The sequence below is a fragment of the Gloeophyllum trabeum genome, assembly GCF_000344685.1.
Source record: "Gloeophyllum trabeum ATCC 11539 unplaced genomic scaffold GLOTRscaffold_00005, whole genome shotgun sequence".
NCBI lineage: Eukaryota > Fungi > Basidiomycota > Agaricomycetes > Gloeophyllales > Gloeophyllaceae > Gloeophyllum > Gloeophyllum trabeum.
In genome coordinates, this window is record NW_006920414.1 from 210,466 (window position 1) to 236,551 (window position 26,086).

A 26,086-nucleotide genomic window follows, 5' to 3' on the forward strand; every position below is an offset into this window, starting at 1 on the left:
GTAAATAACTATTACAATCATATTTCCTGTACAAGCTCCTGCTTCCTTATTGGCACACAGACATTCAAGCAGTCCCGATTGCAAATGAGTGCCCTCCCCCCTCGGTGCAGAGGCTGTGCAGTTGTGTTGGTCCTCCGACATATCTTATAAAATGAAGGGCATGTATCGAAATCTTGATTTGCACTTTATTCTATGTTAACCATTCTGTGGATATGATGCTATATATGTACATTCTCCCAATTTCCTCGACTCCCCTCTCAAGCTCCTCCTGACCTCCCTCCGCCTTGCACTTTTGTACAACACATATGGAAGGTCCAAATTTCCCTCTTGTCTTTAACCCTCTTGCAAGTCCACAAGAGGAATTATCTAAATTAAAGGAGATATACTTTTGAGTCAGATTCGTTTCTGCTAATTACCATATTTGGTATATGTATTATTACATAATTCAACCTAAATGACCATTGCCCGGATAGAGTAGCAGACATGCCAATTTTCTATGGTCATTTGCGTCATTCTGAAGCAGTTAGGTAGCCTCCCAGAGAACAAAATGATGTACTGGGACCAATCTACATGTCGAAAAATTTTCAGACCGCTGTACCGAAGTGGTGGTAGTTAGGTGGCCCGCACCATAATCCTCCTAACCGTGGTCCGCGGCAGAATATAGGGCGCAAACTCTGTAAGGCAACCCGCACGTTCGGGCAATCCTGGGTCTTTTCCGACGTCATAAACCGCTGCCAGGTACCGTTTCAAATTCGGTTGGACGAGAGACCAGGCCCGAAGAGGCGACTTTCATACGAAGGGACTTTGCGTGGGAGGAGACCAGCTTTGGTATTTCGAGTTCCCTTGGTTCTATCTCTCATCGCAGCCGCCGCCGACAACGAGGACGGACTCGTGGCCGTCGCACTCGCACTCGGAGCCGGGACGTTCGGCGACGACAGCGCAGCACCATGGTGTTTGGCCGGGGATCCATCGCTGGGGCCTCCTTTTCCTCGTCACGCAAGTGCGGGGAAGAGCTGCTGCCCATGCCGGACCTGAACACGCCGACGAGGGTCAAGATGGACGAGGCGAGAGAGAAGAGGACGTCGACGCTAGCCTCGACGACCGCCCCTGTGTCTCCCGCCGCGATAGAGGCGCTGCTGCCCGCACCCGCATCCGCCCCCAGGACGCCCAAGAAAAGACAGAAGAAGAATGCGAGGATCCAGAACAACCTGAGCCTGCACTGGTCGCTGCTGAAGAAGCGGCTGGGCAGCGCTTCGGCGCCGTCGACGTCGTCCGTGATGCTCGAGTCCGCAGGAGAGGGGAGCTACCGCCGCCCGTTCCCCGGCAAGTCGGAGACATTCGACGACGACGGGACCGTGGACGAGGTGGTTGTCGACCGGGCGTGGTCGGAGGAGATCAAGAGCTCCGCGACGCAGTCTGAGCATGGCGGGTCGCCGGAGAAGACAGGCAGCCACCAGCAGGGCGGGACGAACACTGATCACGAGAGTTTCATCCCGCATCCCGACGGGTTCTGGGCATACGCGACGCCGCTCATCATCCTGCGGTGGCGGGTCTGGCCCGCGATTACGGGCTTCTTCGACTTGTCGTTCTTTGACGAGCGCAGTGAGCAGCACTATCGGAAGGAGAACTGGTTTGTGAAGAAGGTACGTGGGTAGTGTGCTATGCCCTACATTCGTTCACCTGGTTATAGCCCCTTGCGATATGGGCGTCGCTCTTCTACGTACTGAACTGGGCACTCGCTCTGGGGTTGATACCCGGGCCGTTAGTCCTCGCCGACAAGATCTTTTACTACGGGGTACGTAGTCGCTGAATAACCGTGAGGTTTCTGGTACTTAGTGTCTCCAGATCTGTACTGCTGTGACGGTGCCGCTCCCGTTCATGGTAATCTACGACTGGCCCCGCGACCAAAATGTCTTTTACCAGGTGTTTCTTTGCTTCTCGACTTGGTGCTGGTAAGTCGTTCATCTCTGGCTCGACTTCCCAGTCAGTCACCTTAGTCGGTTAGGTCTTATTATCAGGTCGTGTTCATGTACGTACTTACTGTGCCCGGAAGTGCACCTACCAATAACTTTTACTAGGTATGCCTGCGGGTTCTACACCAATGAGGTCAAGCATTCGTATTTCACGTGCGGGAACAAGGATTTCCTCGGTACATTCTAGTAAGTGCCCAGATCATATGAAGGAAATGACGCTAATGCACGGGTCTGTAGTTGGACGGCTGGGTTGGCGACTATTTCGCTCTTCGGATTGAAGCAACATCGACTACCCCACATGATTGGAGCTGCGGTGTTCTTCATTCTGTAAGCGACCTCTGTCCCTCTGGCCACGGGGGAAGCTCATGAACTGTCAGTGCTTGCGTCCTCATCCTGCCGGACCGTCACACATGGACAAGAAGTGAGTGTTATTGGATGTCTATCAGGTAGTATTCCAGCTAATGTTCCCAACCAGACCTCATCAACCACTTCGTCTACCAGTCCTTCCTTCTCTACGTGCACTACATGAGGGAAAACGTGAGAGCTACTTCATTCTGACGCGACGCCCTTCATCTCCTCCTATCCTGCAATCTAAACCCTATCGTCCCGCAACTGCCCGAATTTCCGCCTCGCGTCGCTGTCTGACGTCATTCAATTGACTTACTGACATGCTTCTTTCGCTCGCGATGTCTAGGCTGAGAGGAGGCTTTACACACTGCGCGACCAGCTGAAGATCCAGTTTAGGGCGACGCAGAAGGCGCAGATCAATGAACGGAAGGCGGCGGATTCCAAGCGGCGATTGACCTCGTACGCTGGTTTCATTACAAAAGTGGAAAACGCTACTGACGTGTGCCCTTAGATATGTCTTCCATGATAAGTTGCCCGGTAGTATTTGGCTTCGGCAGATTGGACTAATCTTGGATTTGTTTTCGATCTCCACAGGTGCGAGTTCCGCTCAATACGGCCTGTGAGTATGAGAATCCTGTGTGCTATTCGTGCGCGTCTGACTTGGTATGTGTAGTGTTAGCGGTCCAGAATATGGAAGCTGCCGGAGCGGTACCCAAATCTCAGCAAATTGAGTTCAAGGCTTTGGAAGGAAGTCTCAGTATGATGTCCAAAGGTGAGGGTGTGATATTTCTGCAGTCAAAGATGTCTTCTCACGTGTGCATTTTACCCCTAGTGCTGAATGATGTCCTGGACTTGTACGTCTATGCTAGGCCCTTTCGTTCGTCGAATTCGCTGACATGATTCTTTAGTAACCGCATGGACAGTGGTCGTTTCGAATCCGTGTCGAAACCCTATGCATTCCACCAGGTCATGCGATCGATGCTTGTGCCCCTACAGCTTGCCACGGATGCTCGTAATCTGACACTAGAGACGGAGTTTGACGAAAACATCGATTTGGTTTGTGACTATATCGATATTCACCTTCATTAGAGACTAAATCTACGCATGCCAGGTTGCTCGACGAGCGGCTTACGAGGCCATGGGGCATCCCCCTCAAGTAGTGGAGAAGCTTATGGAAGAGAATTCGGAAGAGCACGGCATCGTCTGCGGGGATGAGACACGCCTGCGACAAATCATCACGAACCTCGCCAGTAATGCTTGCAAGTTCACCCAGTCCGGCGGGAAGCTCAGTGTCAAAACACGCTTAATATTACCTTCTCCCGAATCCACCATGCCTCGTTCATCTTACGGTCCGTCCCGTTCAGAGACTGACGCGACAGACGTCACGGATAGCTCGAAGTTGCCCGACTCGGCGATCTCGGACGCGGAGATGGGTCTTGGTGAGAAGGTTCAAGGCCACCATGTATTGTCTGCCACGCACCTGAGCCAACATAATCTGCATCACTCGCAATTGCATCCGCTGGAATGGATCGTGGTGAGGATAGAAGTTACGGACACAGGTTGTGGTATTAAACCCAAAGACATGGTACAAAGCAAACTGTTCTGTACGTATGCAAATTGCCAACGCACGCAGGTGCTGACGGATCCGTTACCTTGACCAATTGCAGCTGCGTTCAATCAGACGGAACAAGGCAGACAACAGGGTACGTTTAGATATATTATGTGCAAGCAGCCCACTAAGGAATGTCAAAGGCGGTAAAGGGACTGGTTTGGGTCTCGCATTGGTGCGGCAGATCGTGAAGCTAAGCCGTGGTAGGCTTGGTGTGCGGTCCAAGGCTGGGGAGGGGTCAACATTCTGGGTTGAACTTCGTGAGTAACGAATGCAATGTCGAGTAGTACCGACTGAGACTTATTTGATATCTAGCCCTTGGCGTCGGCGCGAAGACCATGCAAGGCTTCACACCCCCACCCAACTTGGTCGAGCGTGCGGATGAGTTGGGCCTCAACATGACATTCGCGCCGGAGTCATCGCACTCAGGCGGTAAGCCCTCGCGAACGTCGGCTAATAAGCGAAATTCATCTGCATTCACGACCATTATGGAGCAAGGTTTGTCATATTATCCACTACAACTAGGCCCGCTCTAATTTGTTACACTTCAGGCGGAATGGTCGAGCTGGTGCCTAGCAAACCGGGGGAAACTCCAGTGTTGACTCGGGCCCTTGGTGACGCGAATACTGGGACGGCGCCTCGCACATCGACTCCACCCGAGATTGGTGAGCTGTCGTCACCTGAGTCCCTCACACCCACAGAGATACAACGGACGACTGTTCGGCCCTCTCACGTGGATTTACCGAGACCACGACAGTTCACGTCGTATGACTTCACGAATCCCTCGACATCATCTTCTGCAACACTCGACCAACTAGGGAGCACGCCTTCATCAAATCAATCGGCTCCTGCCACGCCGCCTGCTGAATTCGAGCGTGGCTTGCCTGTGCTGGTGGTCGACGATGACCCCTTAACCAGGATGCTCATGAAACGCCTCTTGACGAGGATTGGTTGCCGCGTCTCGACAGCCGAGAATGGTGAGGTGGCTTTAGAAATGATTCTGGGCGGGTCAAGGCCAACGCCCTCGTCGGAAACGCCAAGCAGCCAGGGTTCTGAGTCATCGCAGGGCATCGGCTCTGGGACGGGAGTGCCGATGGCGGAAGACACCCGTTTTGCGGCTGTGTTCTTGGACAATCAGATGCCGGTCATGTCCGGTCTTGATACGGTGGCAAGGCTGCGAGAAGCGGGTAGACAGGACTTCGTGGTTGGCGTAACAGGGAACGCACTATTGACGGATCAGGAGGAGTATCTACAAGCAGGAGTAGATCAGTGAGTGGGCCCGGCCTGCCTTTATTGACTGCATAAACTGACTACGGTATAGCGTCCTGACAAAACCGGTACTAGAGAAGAGTCTAAGGAATATGCTGCATCTCGCCGATGAACGTCGAAAACGAGCGCTACTAGACTTCCACGCGCCATCCCCTTCATGACCATAGCCTGTGTCTCTCCTTCATGCATATATGTCTTGTTTTCTTGGGTTTGTGGTGGGCATCTACACTATATATGTTTGTTGTCGTTTGTCGTCTTGCAACCTGCACTCATCATGATAGCATTACTGCAGCATAGCTTATTTAATACCGTAAGAACATGTATTACTGGAATTGCTCTCGCTTGTGTCGAATTTGCTTACACTCGCATGTATTGTTGTACTACTATTATCAGATCTTTTGGTGGGGACGCTTGCATTGGTATATACCCTTCATTCTTGACACGGTCAAGTCTCAAGACAACCTGATCTGGCAGGAGGATTCAATCGTTTGGTACAACTTCTTGTACGCGTCAAGTAGCGCCCTGGACGCGGCGCGTCGCGAGCTTGGCCTCTCTTCAACCGCAATGCCCGTTCCTTCATCTCATCCCTCCCAAACTCTTACACGAACTCGAAGCCAATGCGCCTCTGGATTACACACTGTCTCTCATATTCGAGCCGAATTGGCCCAATCTTCGATGCGCCCTAAGTACTAAAATCGCAAAGACACGAAGGATCGATGCCGCCAGACGCCATCATTCCGTCCGAAGGCGTACCGCCTGCCTACGCGTCGCAATACAGCATAGAGAAGGGGAAGGCATATCTTCACTTCGCCGCTGAGTCGGGCGATCCTTGCTTAGCATTGGAGATGATTCGACTGGGCGCGTCGATTGACTTTAAGGACAGGGAGGGTCATACACCCTTGACTTTGGGCCTCAAGTGCTTGGCAGAGATAACGCTCGTGGCTCGCATGAGGCATACTCTACGAGCGATTGTTATGGTCGCGGCCTGCGCTGCAAAAGGAACCCAACACGGCAGACCTCATGATAGTTCGGATCGCATGGGTCTGCAAACTTCTCATCGAGCAACATGCGGATGTCGATATTGTTGTCGGGGACTCTGCACCGCTCGACAGGGCTTGCCAAGTACAAGACTGGGATCTCATAACCCTCTTGCTTCAGCACGGTGCTAAGCCGGATCGACGATCGCCGGGTGGTCTCCCTGTCGAAAAGCTTGGATCGACCGACGACGAGATGCGCTTCTGGAAACTCGCGAAAGCAACGTCGAAGTCCACTGAAAGGCCGGCTAGACTTTGTCCTTGTTGGTCGGGCAAAGCACTGGTGCAATGCCATGCTACAGGTCTCAAAGGTTGGCCTCGTGAGTACGCCTGTCGGTGTGGCTCAGGGAAGACGTACGAGAAATGCTGTGCAAAGCGCAATATGGAGTTTCTGGAGAAGTGGAACGAAAGGACGCAGCAAATCGAATGCAATGCAAGGAAATCGGTTATCGGAGTAATGTGTTCCCCAGCGAGATAGACCCTGCGGTGATGAAGAGGCTCGGTGAGAATTTCCAGCGCATGAAGGCACTATACGGCGACTTCGGCTTTGGCGCCGTCCATAGGATGGCCGAAGGGAAGAGGGGCAATTCCTGCGAGGATTGGCTTTTCTGGGGGAAGCTAGCCCGCGAGATTCACCTGACTTTGGTACCTTGTGGGCTGGTTGATCCTGCGATTGTCCACGCTATTCTGAGGCACACTGGTCTCCCTATGTGAGTGGTAAATGGTGATTCAACTCTGTCGCATGATTGAGCGCTTTCGCTAGGCCTAATGGCCGCAGTTTTAGCAAGGAGGAAGGCGAAAATACGTCGAAGGAATGGAACAGTTATGTCGACCACTATATCGCCCAAGGCACTGATCCTCGAGAACCCATCGAAATAGAGCGGGCGGCTAAGATCGGTGTCTCCTGTGGTGCTCTCTATCGAACATGCCAGGGCGCGAACTGCCAGAAGCTGGAAGGGAGGGACGTAACAAAATTGCTCCTATGCTCCAAGTGTAAGATGGTGCGTAAGTTTGGCTAATTCACATATGTGTTGGTTCACTCTATGCTTCTCCCCGTCCCAGTCCGTCTACTGTAGTCGGAATTGCCAGGCAAGTGACTGGAAGACACACAAGCTTATCTGCAGTCAGACTGGCCCGCATGGACAGCCGGAGCAGATGTTGCCTTCTCAGGCTGCCATTCAGAAGTATATTATGCCTAATATGTTCAAGGGTCTCGTTGAAGATATGGATCTCATCCTTGGGAATACATACCCAGTAGCGCTCCGTCTTTGATGATAACTGTCCGAACTGCGCATGCCACCCCTGTATTATTGATAATTTATCTTTATCTTGCCCTTCTGATATGCTGAGGCATGACCGTGGATAGTTTACTCATGAGAGACTCAGAGCGACCCAGCGAGACGCCCGGAATAGGCAGGAGAGTCACCTTTTTCGGCGTGCCATCTTGACGCGTCAATTAGCGCCCATACGCGACGCGACGCGACTGCAAACTGCGGGACCTACAGCCGAGTCAGTCGCGAATCCTTTCCTCAACCGCTACCATGCCTGTATCTTCAACCAAGCCGCTCATCCCCGCAAAGCTACTGCAAGAACTGGCAGCTGATGAGCCGCTGGACTACACCTTGTCCATGTCATTCGAGCCGCACTGGCACAACATCCGATGTCTGATACTCAAACCGGAGAGACACGAGGGCTCCATGCACCCTGACGTTGTCGTTCCGCCGGAAGGTGTCCCTAAGCCGTATGCGTCGCAGTACGCGGAAACCAAGAAGAAGACCTACCTTCATTTCGCAGCTGAGACGGGCGATCCATGCGTAGCCTTGGAGATGATTCGAATGGGCGCAACAATCGATCGGAAGGACGCTGGGGGTCACACGCCCTTGACATCTGGTCTCAAGCGTCTGGCGGAGCTGGTACTCATTACAGGTATGCGGCATACGCACTACGGACGGATGTTGTGGTCGCAGCCTGCGCTGAAGAAAGAGCCTGGGACGCCAGACCTCATGATAATCCGGATCGCCTGGGTTTGCAAACTCCTCATCCAGCAACACGCGGACGTTAACCTGGTTGTTGGAGACTACGCGCCTATGGATAGGGTTTGCGAAGTGGAAAACTGGGAACTTATAACGCTACTCCTTGAACATGGCGCCAATCCAAACCGCCGCTCCCCTCGCGGCCTCCCTGTGGATAGACTCGAGTCACGAGAAAGTAAAACCCGATTCAGAGAGCTAGTCCGAGACATGTCGAAAATCAGTCAACGACCAGCCCAACCTTGTCCGTGCTGGTCCGGGAAGCTGCTATCCGAATGTCACGGAAGGGGAGAGGAGATACCTTACCCTCTCGACTTCGCTTGCCGGTGCGGCTCCGGGAAACCGTACGAGAAGTGCTGTATGAAGCGCAATATGCAGTTCAAGGAGAAATGGGACCCGCGGACGCTGCGGCTCATACCCGTCGAGGAAGGTTTGAGGAGCAATGTCTTCCCCGCCGGAATGGACCCGAAGGTCCTCGACAGACTAGGCCCGAACTTGGAGCGCATGCAAGATCTGTACGGCAGCTTCGGCTTTGGATGCGTCCACAGGCTGGCGCAGGAGAAGAGGGGCATCAAGACTGAGAATTGGGTCTTCTGGGACGATTTCGCTCGCAAGGTCGAGAAAAGGCTCGTCTCTCGCGGACTGGTCGACCCTGCGTTCTGCTATCCCCTTTCCCGGCACTGTGGTCTCCCAATGTGAGTGGTAACGTGACCGTGATCCGAAGAGTGAAGAACTGATAATTTCTCGATAGACCCAATGGTCGCAGCATCAGCAAGGAGGAAGGCATCGAGACGTCGACGGAGTGGAACGGCTTCGTCGACGAGTATATCGCTAAAGGGACGGACCCACGGGACCCTCTTGAGATAGCGAGAGTGGCGAAGATAGGCACATCCTGCGGCGCTCTTTACCGGACTTGCGAGGGATCGAACTGCGAGAAACTCGAAGGGAAGGACGTACCAAAGCTGTTGGTATGCTCCAAGTGCAAAATAGTGAGTAACTCTATTGGGACATCCTGTGTCTCGTTAATCTCACTTTTCCAGTCGGTTTACTGCAGTAAGCAGTGCCAGGCAAGTAACTGGAAAGAACACAAGCTTATCTGTGGCAAGACTGGGCCGGATGGGCAGGCGGAGCAAATGCTGCCGTCACAAGTCGCGATACAGAAATATCTTATGCCCGACATGTTCAAGCAATTGCTCAGGGATACAGACCTGATATTAGGAAATACTCCACCTGATGCCAAGTAGCTTTTAGCCCGTTGCTCGGCTTGCCTTCATGCTTTTGCGCCCCGCTTACCGCTCTGCCTGGGACTGTAGTCCGTTCGTAGATACAGTAGTATTGCTCATTACATCGTACGTATTGTACCAGACTTGTGTCAGAGGGGCGATGCTCCTGTTCAGAGTCTGAATGGATTCTGAGAAACGAGCGAAGCCACCGAGGACTGAAAAGGGATATCACGTGACCGCGTCGCGTCGTTCGCGTCGCCTCGAGGCCTTCGCCGCCGTTCCCCACAACGCCGACAACATCATCCACCGTCGTCTGCTTAGCTGCACAGGGTACCGCCCATGGTCATGGCGCATACGCCTAGGAGAACCGTACATTGGGCACTGGAGGGCTCGCCCTTTGGCTCTCCGTTCTCAGAAGGCACATCGAACGAGTCGTTTTCGTCGGGCTCGAGCCTACAATTCATCAATGATCAGCTTATAGCCCATGGATTCACTCATGCGCCTGGCCTTTGTCTGGAGAGCCTGTCCAACGCGGATGCTGAGAAGGTCGTGAAGTGTTTGCTTGCGATGTTGAGCCAGAGGATTGTAGGTACATAGCAGATATCAATGTGAGCGCTATATTGATACACAAGTTTTCTGTGAATATAGGAGGATATGGCTCGTACGGAGGACTTGACTACGAAACTGAGGACTCTGTCGTATGATCACGAGCGACTTAAGAGCATGCACGCGGATGCGAAAGAGAGAGCGGCGAATGCTGAAAGAGACGTTGAAACCTACAAGAGTCGCTTAGCGTACGTCGACGACACTTGATCATTTTATTGATACTAAGGGTTTGTACTCCTCCTTGCATGCTGTTAATTAGCGCCGTCAACCGTGCTCTTCAATCGTCCGAAGCCGCTCACAAACAGACCACTGGCGAACTCCAACGAACTCGCTCGACCCTTCAGACAGTACGGGCGACGCACCACGCCGAGATTAAGAAGAAAGAGAAAGAGATGGAACGCACGATCGAGAAGTGGGCAAAGTTGTCCGACTCGCAACTTAAACTGGGTTCCATTGCCAGCAGTATGACTATGCGCTGTGCGAACGGCACCGTTACGGGGGCAGGGATAATGGGCAAAGGCAAGGGATTTCTGGAAGTCGCGCTTGAGCACGCGGAGAAGGCTGCTAAGGAGCTACGAGAGGAGAACTTCAAGTTGAGGCAGATGGTTCTCGGAACAGTGAACGAGCTGCAATCGGTCGTGCACCTAGCCAAGACTATGGTGTCCGAGAATGACGAAGAGGTTAGTCTCATGTGGGTTTCAGTCGTGCTCTGACTAATGACATTACGAGGAAGCCCGCGCCGTTGACTATGACAGCCCTATTTCCTCTCTCACCTACGGGGGCTGCTAGTGGAAAACTGAACTCTTTACTTGGCGCGTTGAAGGATTCCTTGAACTTGCTGGCTCGTAGCAGTACTTCAGCCTCTGCAAGTTCCACATCAAGTACGCAGACCAAAGTGGCCCCCGACGGAGAAGTCGAGAAACTACAAGGTATAATTGACGGTCTGAAGGCTGAGCTCGGTACGTTTGAGAATATCCCTACAACGTCGTTTCTTGATGCGATGCCCTTGACTTGGGACAGAACAAGCGCGGATGCAGTCTGCAGAGCATACAGCCAAGATCCAGGAGATGTTCGACCGGTATGCCGAAGATGAACGCATCAATGGCTCGATGAATGCAGACGTCTCATGCGAGTTGATGACTGCTCCTCTGAGAGATGAGGAGAAGGAGAGACTCGAGGACCGGGCCAGGGAGCTCGAGGAGGAGAGAAAGAAGTTTACTGAAGCGACCGTTCGACTTGGGAAAGAGCGAGCTGCTTTGGAGGTAATGATACTGGACAACTCTTTTTTTCACCGCACTAACAGATCACTCAGGCCGAGAAACTCAAGCTGCAGGAAGAGATGCGGTCATGGCAGGTGGAGAAGATGTTATCCGAGCTGCCTCCAACGCCTGCAAGTTCTATGCCAGCGGCTGCGGTGAAGAAGAGGCCTTCGCCTGATATCGTCCTGGAGAAAGAGAATATCCCTATCCAGACTAAGTCACCTCGAAAGGGACTCTCAAAGTCACTGACCAAGTCGCAGCGACATTCTCCGGTGAAGGCTGCGATGAGCATTGCAGTAGGCAAAGGTGCGAGCGCGAAGCGGGTCAGAGTATCAAGGCGCTCCTCCCTTGGCACTAGTCCGACGAAATTGGTGCCTGCGTTCGAAACTGAGCTGCTACCACCGCTACCCGCGCCAACGTTCAAGACGAGTTTGACGCCTCCACGAACATCTGAACCTTTATTACTCCCATCGTCCTTCGTGTTGCCGCCTCCTTCTCCTGCCTCTATTCTCCCTCCTCCCGATTCGCTGCTAGCGCCACCTTCCTCTATACCCCCTGTCTCAACGTCGATACCCTCCGAGATACCCCATTCAGAGCACAGCCCTCTTACCCTCGAAGCCTTACAGGCACCCCCAGATCCAGTAGCCTCTTCTTTCCAACCGAACGACGTTCCTGCTGCATCCGAGTCTCGCAACCCTATATTCCCCCCTGCTACGCCTGCTCGACGCCCCTTCCCTGTCGCAAAGCCTTTCGCCAATCGCATGAGCCACGCATATTCTCCAGCGAAACCCAGCCCTCTCAGTCGCATCCTCATGTTGGCCGACTCGCCATCAGACCCCGCTCTATCGCCACCGACACTGGAGGCTCTTGCGGAAGAAGCAGAGGTGGAGGAACTCGAAACGCAGGTTGCACCAGTCCGGGCAGAACCGGCTTTGGCTCTTGCACAAGAACTCGGAGTTGAGGAAGACGACGACAGCCCCTTGCGAGAAAAGGCAATTGTACCCAATTTGCGTACAAGAGCAGCCAAAGGGAAGGGCAAAGAGAAAGCCGGCGCTGCTGCATCCGGTCGGACGCGACAAGCACCAGGTGCCCTCGACAAGGAGAACAATGACAAACGTGTGAAGGGGCGTGCGGGGCTTCCTGCTTCCTTGACCACTAGTAAAGCGGCGCCCACTGTCAAAGCTGTCCAATCTACCTCGAAACCGCCTGCAGCTCCCGGACCCAAGTTAACGCTCAAGCAAGGTATCAGCCGAGGCGGCGGTCCCCGTAGAGTTCCTGTTGGAAGTGCAGAAGCTGCACCGATCGGACCTGGATGGAAGGGCTGAGCGCTGAGTCTCTTACCTATCTACTCTCCTTTCACTTGTCCACTCCCATTCTCATGTGTTGTTCATTGCACTCCCTCCGAAGGAAACATTGATTATTTTATTCTCACGGTGCAAAGGTCTAGTCACTGTATAGTATATTCACGCTGTGCAATCAAACGGAAGCCTCGACAAATTCCGTCCGCCCCTCATGGCGATGGTACGACTGGCACTCGTTCTTCAGGCCAGGAGCCGGAGGAGAATCGCGGCGGTATTGCGATATCACTTTCGTCTGCCATTGTAGATCGATTACAGGCGTCATATTTGGTTCGTCGAGGTTTGAGACATTACGGGCAGCAGAAGACTGGTGGGTCAAGATTAGGCTCATGCGAGTGCGATGTACCCGTAAGTCAATTGAAGGTAGAGGCAAGTTAGACGATGGCTCCGAGAGGGCGGTGTTAACTTTGTTGGATCCAACTGGATGGCTCTATAGAGCAACATCGAGACGGTCTCCACCGAACTGCGGGCACGGGATGCTGGGGAAGGTAAGTTCAATGCTAAATTGAAAAGAGTTCTCACAGCCAGGTATATGGCGGACGTGGGGTCAGCAGCCCTAACAAATCGATGCGTTCGAGGCGGTCCGAGCTGTGAGTCGAGCAGCCGCATGCACCCCCGACACCCGGGAGCACGGACTTTCGGATCTGGGTTGTGAGCGCATTTCAAGAACTTGCATGGTACGCGAAGTCTCCTAGTTTTGTGCGGTTTCCTGAATAGCTAGAATACTATTGAGTGTGCCGAGGATGCTTCTGTTGTCATGACGGTCGTGCTACGCATGTGCAGAGCAGGCCTTATTCGCTCTAGGGTGGGTATAGCGCCGGATATGTGGCTTGTACTAGCGTAACGTAATCCCGGGATAGTAAGGCTCAGAAGACGTTTCGCTGATGATGGGACGAGCTAGGTTTGGTCCGTGGAGTTCCTGGTTTATACATATTATGAAGGACTAACTGCAGCCAGCAAATAACCAGAAGCAGCGTCCCGTCCCTGGAGGTCATCGCTGGTTTCTGCGCATTGCAATCCCTCGCTGATACCACTGGCGTTCAATGCATTCGTATACTTCGAGACCCCTCATTCCTGATGATCTCGTGGAGAAGCTCAAAGCAGATCCAAAACTTGACGCGACCAAAAGTATGGTCACGACGAAGGAGTGGCGTCGCATACGCCTGTCTCTGGTCAAGACAGACACTGGCGGCAACTCTCCCGATGGCCCCGTTGTACTGCCCGAGGACGAACTAGGAACCAGCTATACGCTCGAAGATCGCAAGACGTGGCTCCATTATGCTTCTGAGATAGGTGACCCGTGCGTTGCGCTGGAGATCATCCGCCTAGGCGCCACCATTGACTCTAGGGACAACAAAGGACACACACCACTTTCGCGTGGCATGATGATGGCGTCGTGGTCCTCTCTCATTGTTGCAGATGCTAATGCCAGCACTCCCTGGGCCCTGTGTCCAGATCCGGTAGCTGCAGAGAAGAACATCGACAGGATGAGGTGGGTGTGCCGCCGCCTGCTGGTCGAGCAGCATGCGGATGTCAACGTCGTGGTCGACGATATGGCACCCCTTGATTACGCGTGCCTCGCCAAGGACTGGGAGGCGATTGAACTCCTCCTGGTACACGGCGCGGAGCCGCGCAGGCAGGATGAGGACGAGTCTCCTGTCGGACAGCTGTGCAGCGAGGGGGATGATAAGGAAAGGTTTCATAAATTAGTTGCGGCGGCAGGGAAACGGGTACGTCGGCCGCCCAGGATCTGTCCCTGCTGGTCAGGCAAGGTGATCTCAGAGTGCCATGGGGCAGGGCCCAAACCATACCCTGTCTTATACGTGTGTCGCTGCGGCTCTGGGAAGTCGTACGGCAGATGCTGCTCGAAGAGAGGGATAGAGTACTGGGAGCAATGGGACGAGGAGGAACAATGGATATGCTACGTGCAGAAGAAGGCGCTACAGTTCCCCAAGCTGTCCGATGGGATGCCGCCAGTCGATGTATCGCAGCTCGCTGAAAGCATGCGGTCGTTCTTGTCTATCAACAACGATCCCGGCTTCAGGTCGGCGCTCAGTCAAGTCGATCCTGAATTCATTCGCCAGGAACAGGTCGCATGTATCAAGGAACTGCTGCGTCCTGTCGAGGACCTCATGGTGCCTCTAGGTCTAGTGGACCCGGCCTTTGCGTACGCTTTGGCCAAGGCCCAATTTCTACCTATGTAAGGGCTTCACTATCGTGGCCATGTAGGCGAAAACTCACGGAGATCTAGTCCTAGAGGACGCAGTTACTTCAGTAAGGACGACGGCGCGGAGCGAGCAACGGAGTGGAACAATCTAGTCGACGAGTATATATCCCAGGGAACAGATTTGCGTCCGCGTATTGAGATAGAGAGCCGCGAAGATTGACAGTGAACTTGGTGCCCTGTTTCGAACGTGCGAGGGTCTCAACTGCAGGAAGCTAGAGGGAAGAGACGTGGAACGTCTCAAAAACTGCTCGAATTGCAAGACAGTGCGTGGATTTCCCTGTAATGCCCCGAGGCGATGCTGATGTATTGGATAGGCGGTATATTGCAGTCGGGCATGCCAAACTTCAGCGTGGAAGAAGCACAAGGCGGAATGTGTCGTCGGTTCCAGCTTAGATCAGATATTGCCATCTCAGAAAGTCCTACGGGAAGACTTGATGCCCGGACTATACCAGAAGATGGTGAGGGACTTTCAGGAAGTGATCTCTGAAGTAGATGTATGAACGAGTTCGTTCCGAGAGTCGGAGAGGCTTCCCTCTTTATCTTGAATTGCAGTAATCGACCTGGAGGTCAGGCTGTACATTGATTGTGAAAAGTATTACGCTGGCGATACATTGCTCTTGTACGAAGTCCAGTATGACTCAAGACTATAGAGGGGCCGGCCGTGTCATGAATGACGAGAAGTAGTCGTCTAGGGCGGAGAATTTGTCAAGAGGTGATATCATACCGACATATTGGTCGGGTCTGACGACCACAATAGCACCGGAAGGACCCACACCGAAGGAGGAATACACCTTTCCGCCGACCTTGCCAGAGAAATCGACGTCGTCGGTATATATCCTTGGTGGATGTTAGATTCCAGTCGGGGGGAAAAGAACACAACTTCAGGACGCACTTTGACCAATGTGGCCTGAAGACCTTAGGGAAATCGGTGTAAGTGACTTGCTCCTTTTTCGAGGCGGCGATGGTCAATAAATCGAAGACGTCACCCGAGCGAGCGCCCTTGGGAGTGAATTTCCGCAAGAAACTCTCCGGCTGGTTCAATTTCTCTGCTAATTCCAGGACTTTGTCTCTTTGCGTCGGATTCATATAGTCCCCAGTAAAGAACACAACCTTGAATCGCGTGTCAGCAGGTAGGAGGTCCTGAAGCTCGAACGGCCACGAATCGGCCACCCGAATGATGGTTTGGGGCGGCATGCGTTCCCCGACGACCACGTTGGCCACCAAGGACTGGTACGTGGGGTTGACTATCGGAGACTCGTTGTAGTGAATGCCGATCCCACTCGTGAAACCCCCAGCCTTGCTGAAGACACTACCGAAGAGTTCAAACAGCCGACCACTTCTGCGATGAGGGAAAAACGTACTCGACGAATTCTTCGTGTGTCACACCGTTCTGATTGTCCTTTGTTCGAGGCTTATTGGAAAACAACCTGGCAAATGTCTTGTCGAAGTTGATCAAATCTTGGGCATATCGGCGACGTTCGAATTCATACTGATGGCACGCTCAGGAAATGTCCTCAACGATTAGGAAGGCACCTACAGTCTTTAACAGTGACGGGTGTGCCCAGCCACGGAGTACGTGACTCAGCTTCCATGCTACGGCTCTCGATAAGCTAGGGATCAGTGCTGAAGCAACGCCGGGATCATACCAAGGTTGTGAGTATCATTCATGCTAGCGTTCATGCCCTGACCTGGGCATTGTTGCGTTAAAGGTTATTGCCGCAAGATGGAGTAGGACGGACTCCTCACCGGCTTTCGGGGAATGAGTGTGGCAAGCGTCACCAGCAATAAACACCCGGTCATTGATCGAGAATTGTGAAGCCACACGTTGACCAACTAGATGAGTATGCTCAATCTGAGAAAGTAAGGTTCAATAAGGCCGCCAGCGTACTGATGTACAGGGTCCACCAGCCGACTTCGCCATCGGCATCAATCCGATACGGATAAAATGTCTTCTTAGCCACCTGTCCAGGAATGAGCACGGGACAGAGGTCAGGCCTAGGAGTCATCACTAACCTCCAGCAGCTGCTGAGGATTGCAGTAGCTAATGTCGGGTTTACCAGTGTTTGGGTTCGTGACGCGCTTTAGGTTGTCATCCGTTAGCTGCAGATATAAGCGGACCAGGTCTCCTTCGCGGGGAACAATCATGCAGGAACCGTTGTTGGAGTGAATTGCACAGCGATTACGGATATCCGGGAAGTCCGTGTCAGGGATTAAATCAACGACGCCCCATACGTAGTCTGACGTCAATAGTAAGGTTACAGCGGAGAGGAAGTGGCAGTGGCCTTACCGGTATGCTCGCCGTCCATAGTAATAGGGAATTGTTTCCTCACCCACGAGTGCGCGCCTGGACAATGATAAGGCCCTCTGCTTCGCTGTACGACGGAGGTGACATACCGTCCGCTCCGATTAAGTACTTTGCCTTCACAATCTCAGTCTCTTCGACGATTTGCTCGGCGTCCAGATGTTGCAATACAACCTAGAGAAGGATACTTGAGATGTGAGCCCTGATTGGGACTTCCTCCAGGTTACCTTCACCGCGTGAGACTGCGGATTCTGTAATTCTGCCTCGTCGGATGAAATCTCTAGGTAGCTGGGTACGATAGGTCTGTCCACTTGCAGGTCCATGGCTCGCATGGAGTCTAGGAAGATTGATTCAATAGCCCCTTGGTTCAGGGTTAGCTGTGGAGAGCGCAATTCCCGTCAGTGACACGAATACCGGATCAAGGGATAGTATGCGCACGGCGAATGGGAACCGTGCTGTCGCGGCTGAGATATTTCTCGCACGGCTGGTAAGCTAAGGAAGAGAATGTCCACGTAAGTTCCTCCTGCAATGTACCAAAGCACAATTACCTCTATACCACCGTCTGGCCCTGGGTTATAAAACGCCTGTAGACATTAAGGATTAAGGAGTAACCAAGGATGTCCGGTGATAGGACATACTGCCATGTGCAGGCGACAGCCTTCGCGAAGAAGACGTTCACCGAGACCATAGCTCTGTCAGTGAGCGACATCAATGTTGAGATTGAGTCCAGGTCATGTTGAAATAAACGAAGGCGAAGGCGCGAAGCGCTCCTTACATGGAAGACTTCTATGATTCTAGGTTGGATACCGTCCGCCTGGCCGGCCGCGACTTTCTTGGGCCTTCGACATTGTTAGTGGCGGACGCTTGACCCGACGGGATAGCGTACCTCTTGTCGATTATTCGGACATTGACTCCAGCCCGGCCTAGTGCATTGGCTGCCATCAGACCAGCTGGGCCAGCACCGATGACCAGGACATCGACGGTCGACTCTTTGACTAATGGAGCTGGCATGACTGTATAACGGAGGGAGGATTGGATAGCGTCGAGTGGACACGTGAAGCGAGTACTGGGATAAGCAATTCTACCAGAGGGACTCGGTGCTTCGCGTGAGTTCTTAAGTAGTACACTGCGAAGGCTGGCGTATTGCTGGGAGTCGGAGATAACAGAGGATGCGAATCTGCCCTTCTCGGTCAGGACGCTGAGGCGGGCAGAGAACCCGATATAGTCGGCGGATTGGGGGCGCTAATGGGTGTGCACCACCCTTTCAGCACTCACTGTCAGAGTTTCCTCCACATATACATAAATGTAGACGTACTGATATGGAAGGGTAAGCGTGTGGCTGCCGACATACATCGTGCAGATACAATGTCGAATCTATTCATAATAGATGTAACTCTCAGGGTTGAAGAGCATGTTTCGCGCACCACGTACAGCCTGTGTGGCGGTGGACTTAGAGCGGGGAGCATGGAGTGCACGAACCTCCTGAATCCAAAGTATCTGGAAGGCTGGATATATTCGCCCCGGAGCCACCGTTAGAAACATCGATTTCGCTGGTACTGGTACCGAACGAAGACGTCGTGATTCGAAAAGTCGCGACGTACTTGCCTATGCATACGACAGCGGCACTGCGGTCATCACACTTATCAGTCGAGGTGCGAACGGAGGCAGGGATCGCAAACCTGTGCATTCATCACCTTCCTCGATCCAACACATTTCCAATTTACGATACATACCATAATAGACTGGCCAGACAAGCAAAGGTCGGTAAACGTCATGGCATGGAAGCTATCGTATCTACGTGTATCTGAGCTCGGGACACAGTGCCAGCCACCCAGGGAATGTTACTACTGGTAGTATTGTCAGTACTCGTGCGGACTTAACGCGGGGGTTCCATTTACCAGTATCGGTTTGGGAGGGAATCCGGTCCACGGTCTCGGAGGAACATGATGCGGTTGGAGTTGTTATCGAGCGGGTTCAGCCGGGTTCAGCAGTGGGGACAGTGGACTACGTAATTGTATGTCCGCCAGGATGAACGCCAGTCTTGCAGCTTACGAATTAAGCTGCTCCTTGCATTCCAGTTGCAACCTACGGCATAATGCGTGAGCAGCGCGTTTCGCTAAATGAAATGAACGAAGACGTCATAAATAGTGAACCACACAACCGACTTACGCCCCTCTTTGAGATAATAGAAGGTATGACAAGTTCCCGTGCCCCCTACCTCAACTTTCGAGTCTTCGGCCAAACTGCTGGCCAAAGGCAAATACTCGAGCACGTTGAGTTATATTCCTTGGCACGAAGGCTTAAAGTGGCATAGTGGGTTAAGACGGCAGATTCAGAGTAAGAGACGACGACGTTCATAGGATACTTCCATCAGCGTCGATAACAAAGAGAAGCAACTTAACAGGCATTTTGCGAGAACTTATCACGAGGAGACCACACACGCAATCCACGATGGTGCGGAGTATCACGAGCGTCAGAGCATTCTCTGATAACAGAGAGACTTACTTGGGCCGAGCGGAGAGAAGCGGACAATTCAAGCTCAGGGAAATCTTTATTTGTAGGTGATCTGCGTCCCTTTTACGGAAAAAGGAGGTGCAAAGGTCCTATGTTATAACGCATTACCCTTCTTTCTTATATGCTTCGACTATGACTATATTTTGCTATGCTGATCAGGAGTTAGACTTCAACCGGCTCTATTGTAAGAGCATGACTTCACCTCGTGGAACGCAAGGGCGCCCCAGCGACTGCGACCTCGTCCAGCAAGACCGTCCAAGCCTGCAGGCAACAAAAAATGCCTACGAATACATCTAAACCCCTCATTCCTCCCGAGCTGCTCGACCAGCTGAGGACAGATCCAACGCTCGCGGTCGACACAACGATGTCCACCACGCCCAAATGGCACAAGATCCGCACGAATCTCGTCAAGATGTTCACGCCGGGGAACATGACCGCCGACGACATCCTCGCCCTGGAGGGCGGCATCCGCCCCTCTATCCCCCAGCACAATCCGTTCACGCCCGCCGACGCGCGGACGTGGCTGCACTACGCGGCGCACATGGGCAGCCCCTGCGTCGCGCTCGAGATCATCCGCCTAGGCGGGACGATCGACCTAAAGGACGCGCACGGGTACACGCCGCTCGCGCTCGGCATGTGGGTGATGGCGTCCTACGCGGTCGCGAACATCGGCCGCCGCCGAGGGGTGTCGTGGTGCAGCGGCGCGGACCCGGTGGCCGCGGAGCGGATGGCCGCGCGCACGAGGTGGGTGTGCCGCCTGCTCGTCGAGCAGCACGCGGACGTGAACGTCGTCGTGGACGATATGGCGCCGCTCGAGTACGCGTGCTTCGTGCAGGACTGGGAGATGATCGAGCTCCTGCTCACGCACGGCGCCGACGCGGGCAGGCGTGACAGCCAAGGACGTCTGCCCATGGACCGGCTGAGCGGCGCCAGGGCAGACAAGAAGCGGTTTCTCAAGTTGGTTGCGGAAACGAAGGGGCGGCCGCGCCCCGCGCGCCCGTGCCCCTGCTGGTCGGGCAAGGCGCTCGCGGCGTGCCACGCCGCGGGGCCCCAACCGTACCCCGCAGAATACACGTGCCGCTGCGGGTCGGGCAAGCCCTACGCGCGGTGCTGCACCAAGCGCGGGATCGAGTACTGGGAGGAGTGGGACGAGAAGGACCAGTGGATTCGCAACAGCGAGCGGAAGCGCATCAAGCTCAAGATGAAGGCCGGGAGCATGGACCCGGCCGACGTCCTGCGCATGCAAGCGAACATGGGCCGGCTGCAGCAGGACGCGGCGTACCAGGCGGACCTGCGCCGCCTCGGGCCGCAGGGCGCGCAGGCGATGTTTGACGACTATTTCGGCAAGATCGTGCGCCTGGTTAGGGAGGAGATGGTCCCGCGCGGCGTGGTCGACCCCGCGTTCGCGTACGCCATGCCGAAAACTCAGATGTTGCCCCTGTGAGCGCTCCTCTCTGCTGGTACACGCCGGGGCGCTGACGCCCCTGCTGCCAGCCCCAAGGGACGCAGCTTCTGCAGCAAGCAGGATGGGACGGAGCTGGCGACGGCGTGGAACGCGGCTGTTGACGCGTATATCGTGGAGGTCACGGACGCGCGTCCGCGGGCTGAGATAGAGCGAGCCGCGAAGATCAACACATACTGCGGCGCGCTTTTCCGCCGGTGCGAGGGCGCCGGCTGCGGCAGGCTGGAGGGGCGGGACGTCGAGCGCCTGAGTCTGTGTTCCAAGTGCAAGATCGTGCGTATTCGTTCATTGCTGCTTCTCGCTTCAGAGCTGATAGAAGGAGTCGGGAAGGCTGTGTATTGTGGCCGGGCGTGCCAGGCTTCAGCGTGGAAGAAGCATAAGGAAGCGTGCGAGATGGGCGCCGGTGTGGAACAGATGCTGCCGTCGCAGACGGCGATTCAGGAGAGCTTGATGCCGGGATTGTGGAAACAAGCATTGCGGGCCTCCGAGAACCTCCTGTCGGGGACGGCGTAAGGTGCAGGATCTAAGGAGGTCACCGGTACCAAGTATCCTGCACTCCAATTCTTGTAGAGGTGACCTCAGTGGACGACCAGCGATTGACAGCATGGAATCGACAGAAAATGCCCCCAAACCTGTTATTCATTCAAAATGCATTGTTGCTGGACGAAGTGTGGATAGATCCAAATGGTAGCAACTGACACGGTGATGTTCAATGCAACGTACATAGCACAAGACATGCTCTCGGCTAGTCTTCCGGTGGCAACGATATCGCGGGACATTCAATGTTCGATGTTATATTATGTGGATAGTATGTATTGCCTGTTATGTATGGCAGGCGCTAACTTTGCAGAGCACACATGGACCCACACTTCCCCAACCGCTCAGATCTGCAGACTCGGGGTGTACATGTACGTCTTCAAGAGGCCGAGGTCTTGCGGTTATCCATGTACTCTCTGAATCCGCTTCACCAACTTGGATCTGCGCATCTGTACTGCATGCATAGGCAGCATCCAGTGACACAACAACGCAATGGCGAGCGATCACACAGCGAATATGCGAAAGCGGGAGATGTTCGACAAATTGAGTATTGTAGCTGCGGGACCTGATGCCTCCTATACCGTTCCCGTCAGGGAGTCGGGGCATCATAGTGAATCCGCTGCAGAAGCAGGTGACAGTCACATAAAAGGGGCGGCTGACCCGATAGCCACCTCTCCCCAGTACATATCCCGTTGTGCAAACGCAATGCCCTCGCATCTGTCCAAGCCGCTTATTCCTCAAGAATTCCTGGAGAGGTTGAAGTCAGACCCGGTACTCGCCGTCGACAACACCGTTGTCACCTCCCGGCAATGGCACGAGCTGCGCATCAACTCAGTGAAGCGGTCCAGCAGCACTTCGCCAGACACCATCCTGGTCCTTTCGGGCGACCGGGCGCTGGCGGACTCGTACCGACCCGAGGACGGCAAGACGTGGCTGCACTACGGAGCCGAAACCGGAGACGTACAGTGCGCGCTCGACATCATCCGCCTCGGCGCGAGCATCGACCTGAAGGACGGGCACGGGCACACGCCGCTGTCCCGCGGGATGATGATGCTGTCGCAGTGCTCGATCGCGTTCTTGGGCGGGCCGCGGGGGTCGCCCGCGCAGCGCGCTGCCAGGGGCCTGCCGGATCTGGCCAGCTCGAGGACCATGGTCGCGAGGCTGCGGTGGGTGTGTCGCCTGCTCATCGAGCAGCACGCGGACGTGAACGTCGTGGTGGACGACTCGGCACCCCTCGATTACGCGTGCCTCGCGAAGGACTGGGAGATGATTGCTTTGTTACTTAAACACAGAGCGGATCCACGGAGGCAGAGCTGGGTCGCAAGAAGGAGGATAAGGAGAGGTTCAATAAGCTAGTTGAAGAAACGAGCGGACTGCAGAGCCGGCCGCCGCGGATGTGCCCGTGCTGGTCAGGCAAAGCACTGGTCGAGTGCCACGCGGCGGGGCCGCAGCCTTACCCATCCGAATTTACGTGCCGGTGCGGTTCTGGGAAGACTTATGCCAAGTGCTGTTTGAAGCGGGGGATCGAGTACCGCGATCAATGGGATGATGTGGACCAGTGGATCCGCTGCAGCCAGACAAAGATCATAAACCTCCCCATGGACTCGGACAATGTTCGTTCCGACGACGTGACGGGCATGATCGAAAGTCTGCAGCGAATGATGGCTCAGCGCGACGCCGCGGAGGGCGTGGACGGGAGGTACCCGGGGAAGGTCCAGGAAGCAATGCACCTTTACGCTGCGCAGGTCGCGCGCTCGGTTGCGGAGACTATGGTCCCGAGCGGACTAGCGGATCCCGCCTTTGCGTATGCGATCTCCAAGGCCGACTTCTGCCCCATGTGAGTGCTTTCTCTTCCGCTGCCCTTGCTTGTGGTATTTACAGCCACCCGCAGCCCCAGAGGCCGCAGTTTCGTAAGCAAGGAAGAAGGGACAGAGCTGTCGGATGTTTGGAATGGCTTCGTCGACGAGTATATCGCCCAGGGCTCGGACGAGCGCCCGCGAGTCGAGATTGAACGAGCGGCGAAGATCAACACCCACTGCGGCGCGCTCTTCCGCGTGTGCGAGGGCCCGAGCTGCGGTAAACTCGAAGGAAGGGACGTGGAGCGGCTCAGTCTGTGTTCCAAGTGCAAGATAGTGCGTGAATCTGGAGGCCTGGCATTCCGGGTACTGACTGGTTGCATAGGCCGTATATTGCAGTCGCACCTGCCAAGCTGCATCGTGGAAGGAGCACAAGGAGCAGTGCAGCAGCGGTTCCCGCGTCGAGCAGATGCTGCCCTCGCAGGCAGCTATACAGGAACATGTATTCCCAGCGCTGTGGAAGGACGCCCTGAACCTTACACACCATGTACTATCGAAAGCACCAGAGAAATGACATCTCAGACCGGATGGTGGCTGACATTGGGGGAGAATAGCTCTTCCTGGAAGGAGGGTTTGTCTCGGCCAACAGGCCTGTAGCGCTCCTCGCAGACAACGATAATGAGAGTCGACTCAGAATAGCCTGAGTTGCTTGGCGGCCCGGGCGGCCCGGCGATGGGCTTGCCACAGCCACACCGGGTATCCCTCATGTTTGCATCTGGACTTGTCAAGGACGGAGTGGTGCGATATAGCAGCCCAGCATGAAAAATACGGAGCCGCTATCTAGGATTCCAACCTAGCTAGGGTACAAGACTCGATCGCTCATGCAGGACGCATTCGCGGCTATTCACGACCAGTACTACGAGGGATACAAAAGCGGTTCATTCGAGTTCTTCTCTGAAGGCTCACCTGCCCTGTTGCTGGTGAATATTGGTCACAGATTAGCCGCAGAAGTCATAGGTATCGGCGATCTGAAGGTAAATGTCTGGATCAGAAAATAGAGATGACCCATTCCTCAACGTACCTCTTTAGTCTTCTTGTCGACTTCCCGTGCCAACAATTCGCTGAAACCTTTCAGGTCCCAGAATGCCTCAGAGGCGCAGTGGCTACATTTCACTGCTTGCTGGAGGGCAGGCCTCATAGCTTCCTCTGCAGTCGCAGAACCACTGGTCGGTGCGACTGTCAAAATAGGCCTGACAGTGGTCAGGTAGGTGTCCCACCACCGTTGGATCGGGGAATCATAGTGTGCACGCTGAAACTTGGGGTAGTCTGTCCGGTTGCTAGGACACGTGTTCCAGACCCAGTTTCTTCGAGTATCCCAGTGCAAACCACGCATGTCAACCAAGCTTCAACGTATATTGTGCCGCGCGTCGTGCTCCCTCCTGCCAGTTTGTTCGACACGCTACCGCATAGACTCGCAATGGTTCGGCCTCCAAGAACCTCGGTGATATTAGCTCTTTCTTCAGTGTGGGCAGTACTCCTTCAAGCTGATACTTCACAGCTGCCATCATCAGCAAAACGGCATGACCGTCTAAGTGAAGCTAAGAACTAATCTCAGGCAAATAAGTACCAAGTCCATGGTCTTAAGTCATGGGGGCCCACCCCCTGAGCCCAGCACCGAGACTTAGCTAAGTCCTTGATTAATGTGCTAAGAACACTCAGGCAAGAAATAAGTGGGGAGAGAACAGAAAAATGCTAGCACCACTAGGATTTGAACCAGCACCTGCCATATCCAACCATACAATATAACCATTGCACTACAAGGCTACACTAGTTGGTGCCAAAAACTACTTCATCATGGACTCAGCCTTTGCCTTGAATGATAGCAACTCCCGAATTACGAGTTTCCGCCCTTATCTAGTGCTACTGGTATACATTACATGTACATCTATGATCAACAGAGCCATGTATATTGCTCTGCCGCCCTCTACAGCATCGGCTAAGAAACTCAGAGAGTTAGAGCTAAGGAGCTCGGTAAGGGCGCCTTAGCGGTACTTAGCGCCTTAGCGTGGGCTGCCATTTTGCTGATGATTATGACATGGCATGGCGCTGCGACACTGCCCCAGGCCGGCGGGGATAGGGGGTAGCCCCCATCAACCACCTCCCCCGTCTCCTCGATCATTGGCATGACCAGAAAGTCGCGCCCGCTGGCAGCTGGGCTACGTAGCCCTGTAGCCCGTAGCCCGAAGCCCTGGCAAAGCCCGGGCTATCGACATTTCCTAGCCCTGTAGCCCCAATGTAGCCAGAGGACCCGGCCGGCTGACACAAAGTCCACGTAGCCCTATAGCCCATGGCCCATAGCCCATTTGTCATCGGGCTACATAGACTTCGTAACTTCTTAGCCCTGTCTGGGGTAGGACAGCAAGCCGGCTTGCTGGCCCCCTCGGGGCCTCTTGGGCGCTCGCAAGCGAGCCCTTTGATCGTCACAGAACATGGAGCGAGAGCGGTGAATGTGGCGGGTATATATACTGATGCTCATTCC

The 26,086-nt window shown here is 54.2% G+C and overlaps 8 protein-coding genes across 8 annotated transcripts; 7 read left to right on the forward strand and 1 right to left on the reverse strand.

The window, feature by feature from the left end:
* Nucleotides 1–1,277: 1,277 nt before the first annotated feature.
* GLOTRDRAFT_74634 (uncharacterized protein) lies at nt 1,278–5,624 on the forward strand (the record flags this gene model as incomplete). Its single annotated transcript, XM_007866703.1, has 20 exons — nt 1,278–1,643; nt 1,691–1,795; nt 1,846–1,952; nt 2,006–2,029; nt 2,079–2,159; nt 2,211–2,300; nt 2,351–2,394; nt 2,449–2,510; nt 2,668–2,780; nt 2,833–2,846; nt 2,914–2,940; nt 2,995–3,093; nt 3,154–3,175; nt 3,230–3,377; nt 3,433–3,925; nt 3,989–4,024; nt 4,074–4,190; nt 4,246–4,428; nt 4,482–5,199; nt 5,252–5,624. The coding sequence occupies 20 exons, from the start codon at nt 1,278–1,280 to the stop codon at nt 5,358–5,360; spliced, it is 2,958 nt and encodes a 985-aa protein (XP_007864894.1). The 3' UTR covers nt 5,361–5,624.
* A 1,035-nt stretch (nt 5,625–6,659) lies between these two features.
* GLOTRDRAFT_128077 (uncharacterized protein) lies at nt 6,660–7,505 on the forward strand (the record flags this gene model as incomplete). The annotated part of the gene is made up of 3 exons (XM_007866704.1): nt 6,660–6,943; nt 6,997–7,234; nt 7,296–7,505. 3 exons carry the CDS (start codon nt 6,660–6,662, stop codon nt 7,503–7,505), a joined length of 732 nt encoding a protein of 243 aa, XP_007864895.1.
* Nucleotides 7,506–7,774: 269 nt separating this feature from the next.
* Nucleotides 7,775–9,507, forward strand: GLOTRDRAFT_137953 (uncharacterized protein; the record flags this gene model as incomplete). Its single annotated transcript, XM_007866705.1, has 3 exons — nt 7,775–8,958; nt 9,015–9,252; nt 9,304–9,507. 3 exons carry the CDS (start codon nt 7,775–7,777, stop codon nt 9,505–9,507), a joined length of 1,626 nt encoding a protein of 541 aa, XP_007864896.1.
* A 318-nt stretch (nt 9,508–9,825) lies between these two features.
* Nucleotides 9,826–12,824, forward strand: GLOTRDRAFT_137954 (uncharacterized protein; the record flags this gene model as incomplete). Its single annotated transcript, XM_007866706.1, has 6 exons — nt 9,826–10,071; nt 10,135–10,280; nt 10,352–10,772; nt 10,826–11,051; nt 11,113–11,354; nt 11,405–12,824. The coding sequence occupies 6 exons, from the start codon at nt 9,826–9,828 to the stop codon at nt 12,674–12,676; spliced, it is 2,553 nt and encodes an 850-aa protein (XP_007864897.1). The 3' UTR covers nt 12,677–12,824.
* Nucleotides 12,825–13,752: 928 nt separating this feature from the next.
* GLOTRDRAFT_128080 (uncharacterized protein) lies at nt 13,753–15,096 on the forward strand (the record flags this gene model as incomplete). Its single annotated transcript, XM_007866707.1, has 2 exons — nt 13,753–14,909; nt 14,961–15,096. The coding sequence occupies 2 exons, from the start codon at nt 13,753–13,755 to the stop codon at nt 15,094–15,096; spliced, it is 1,293 nt and encodes a 430-aa protein (XP_007864898.1).
* Nucleotides 15,097–15,580: 484 nt separating this feature from the next.
* GLOTRDRAFT_137955 (uncharacterized protein) lies at nt 15,581–18,249 on the reverse strand (the record flags this gene model as incomplete). The annotated part of the gene is made up of 16 exons (XM_007866708.1): nt 15,581–15,773; nt 15,829–16,245; nt 16,298–16,425; nt 16,474–16,529; nt 16,583–16,624; nt 16,683–16,769; nt 16,825–16,897; nt 16,950–17,173; nt 17,224–17,280; nt 17,331–17,412; nt 17,466–17,615; nt 17,677–17,730; nt 17,787–17,822; nt 17,877–17,930; nt 18,014–18,077; nt 18,125–18,249. The coding sequence occupies 16 exons, from the start codon at nt 18,247–18,249 to the stop codon at nt 15,581–15,583; spliced, it is 1,842 nt and encodes a 613-aa protein (XP_007864899.1).
* A 1,780-nt stretch (nt 18,250–20,029) lies between these two features.
* Nucleotides 20,030–21,870, forward strand: GLOTRDRAFT_137956 (uncharacterized protein; the record flags this gene model as incomplete). The annotated part of the gene is made up of 3 exons (XM_007866709.1): nt 20,030–21,192; nt 21,247–21,464; nt 21,522–21,870. 3 exons carry the CDS (start codon nt 20,030–20,032, stop codon nt 21,725–21,727), a joined length of 1,587 nt encoding a protein of 528 aa, XP_007864900.1. The 3' UTR covers nt 21,728–21,870.
* A 1,650-nt stretch (nt 21,871–23,520) lies between these two features.
* On the forward strand, nt 23,521–24,129 carry GLOTRDRAFT_74639 (uncharacterized protein; the record flags this gene model as incomplete). The annotated part of the gene is made up of 3 exons (XM_007866710.1): nt 23,521–23,588; nt 23,643–23,883; nt 23,933–24,129. 3 exons carry the CDS (start codon nt 23,521–23,523, stop codon nt 24,119–24,121), a joined length of 498 nt encoding a protein of 165 aa, XP_007864901.1. The 3' UTR covers nt 24,122–24,129.
* Between the last annotated feature and the right edge of the window lie 1,957 nt (nt 24,130–26,086).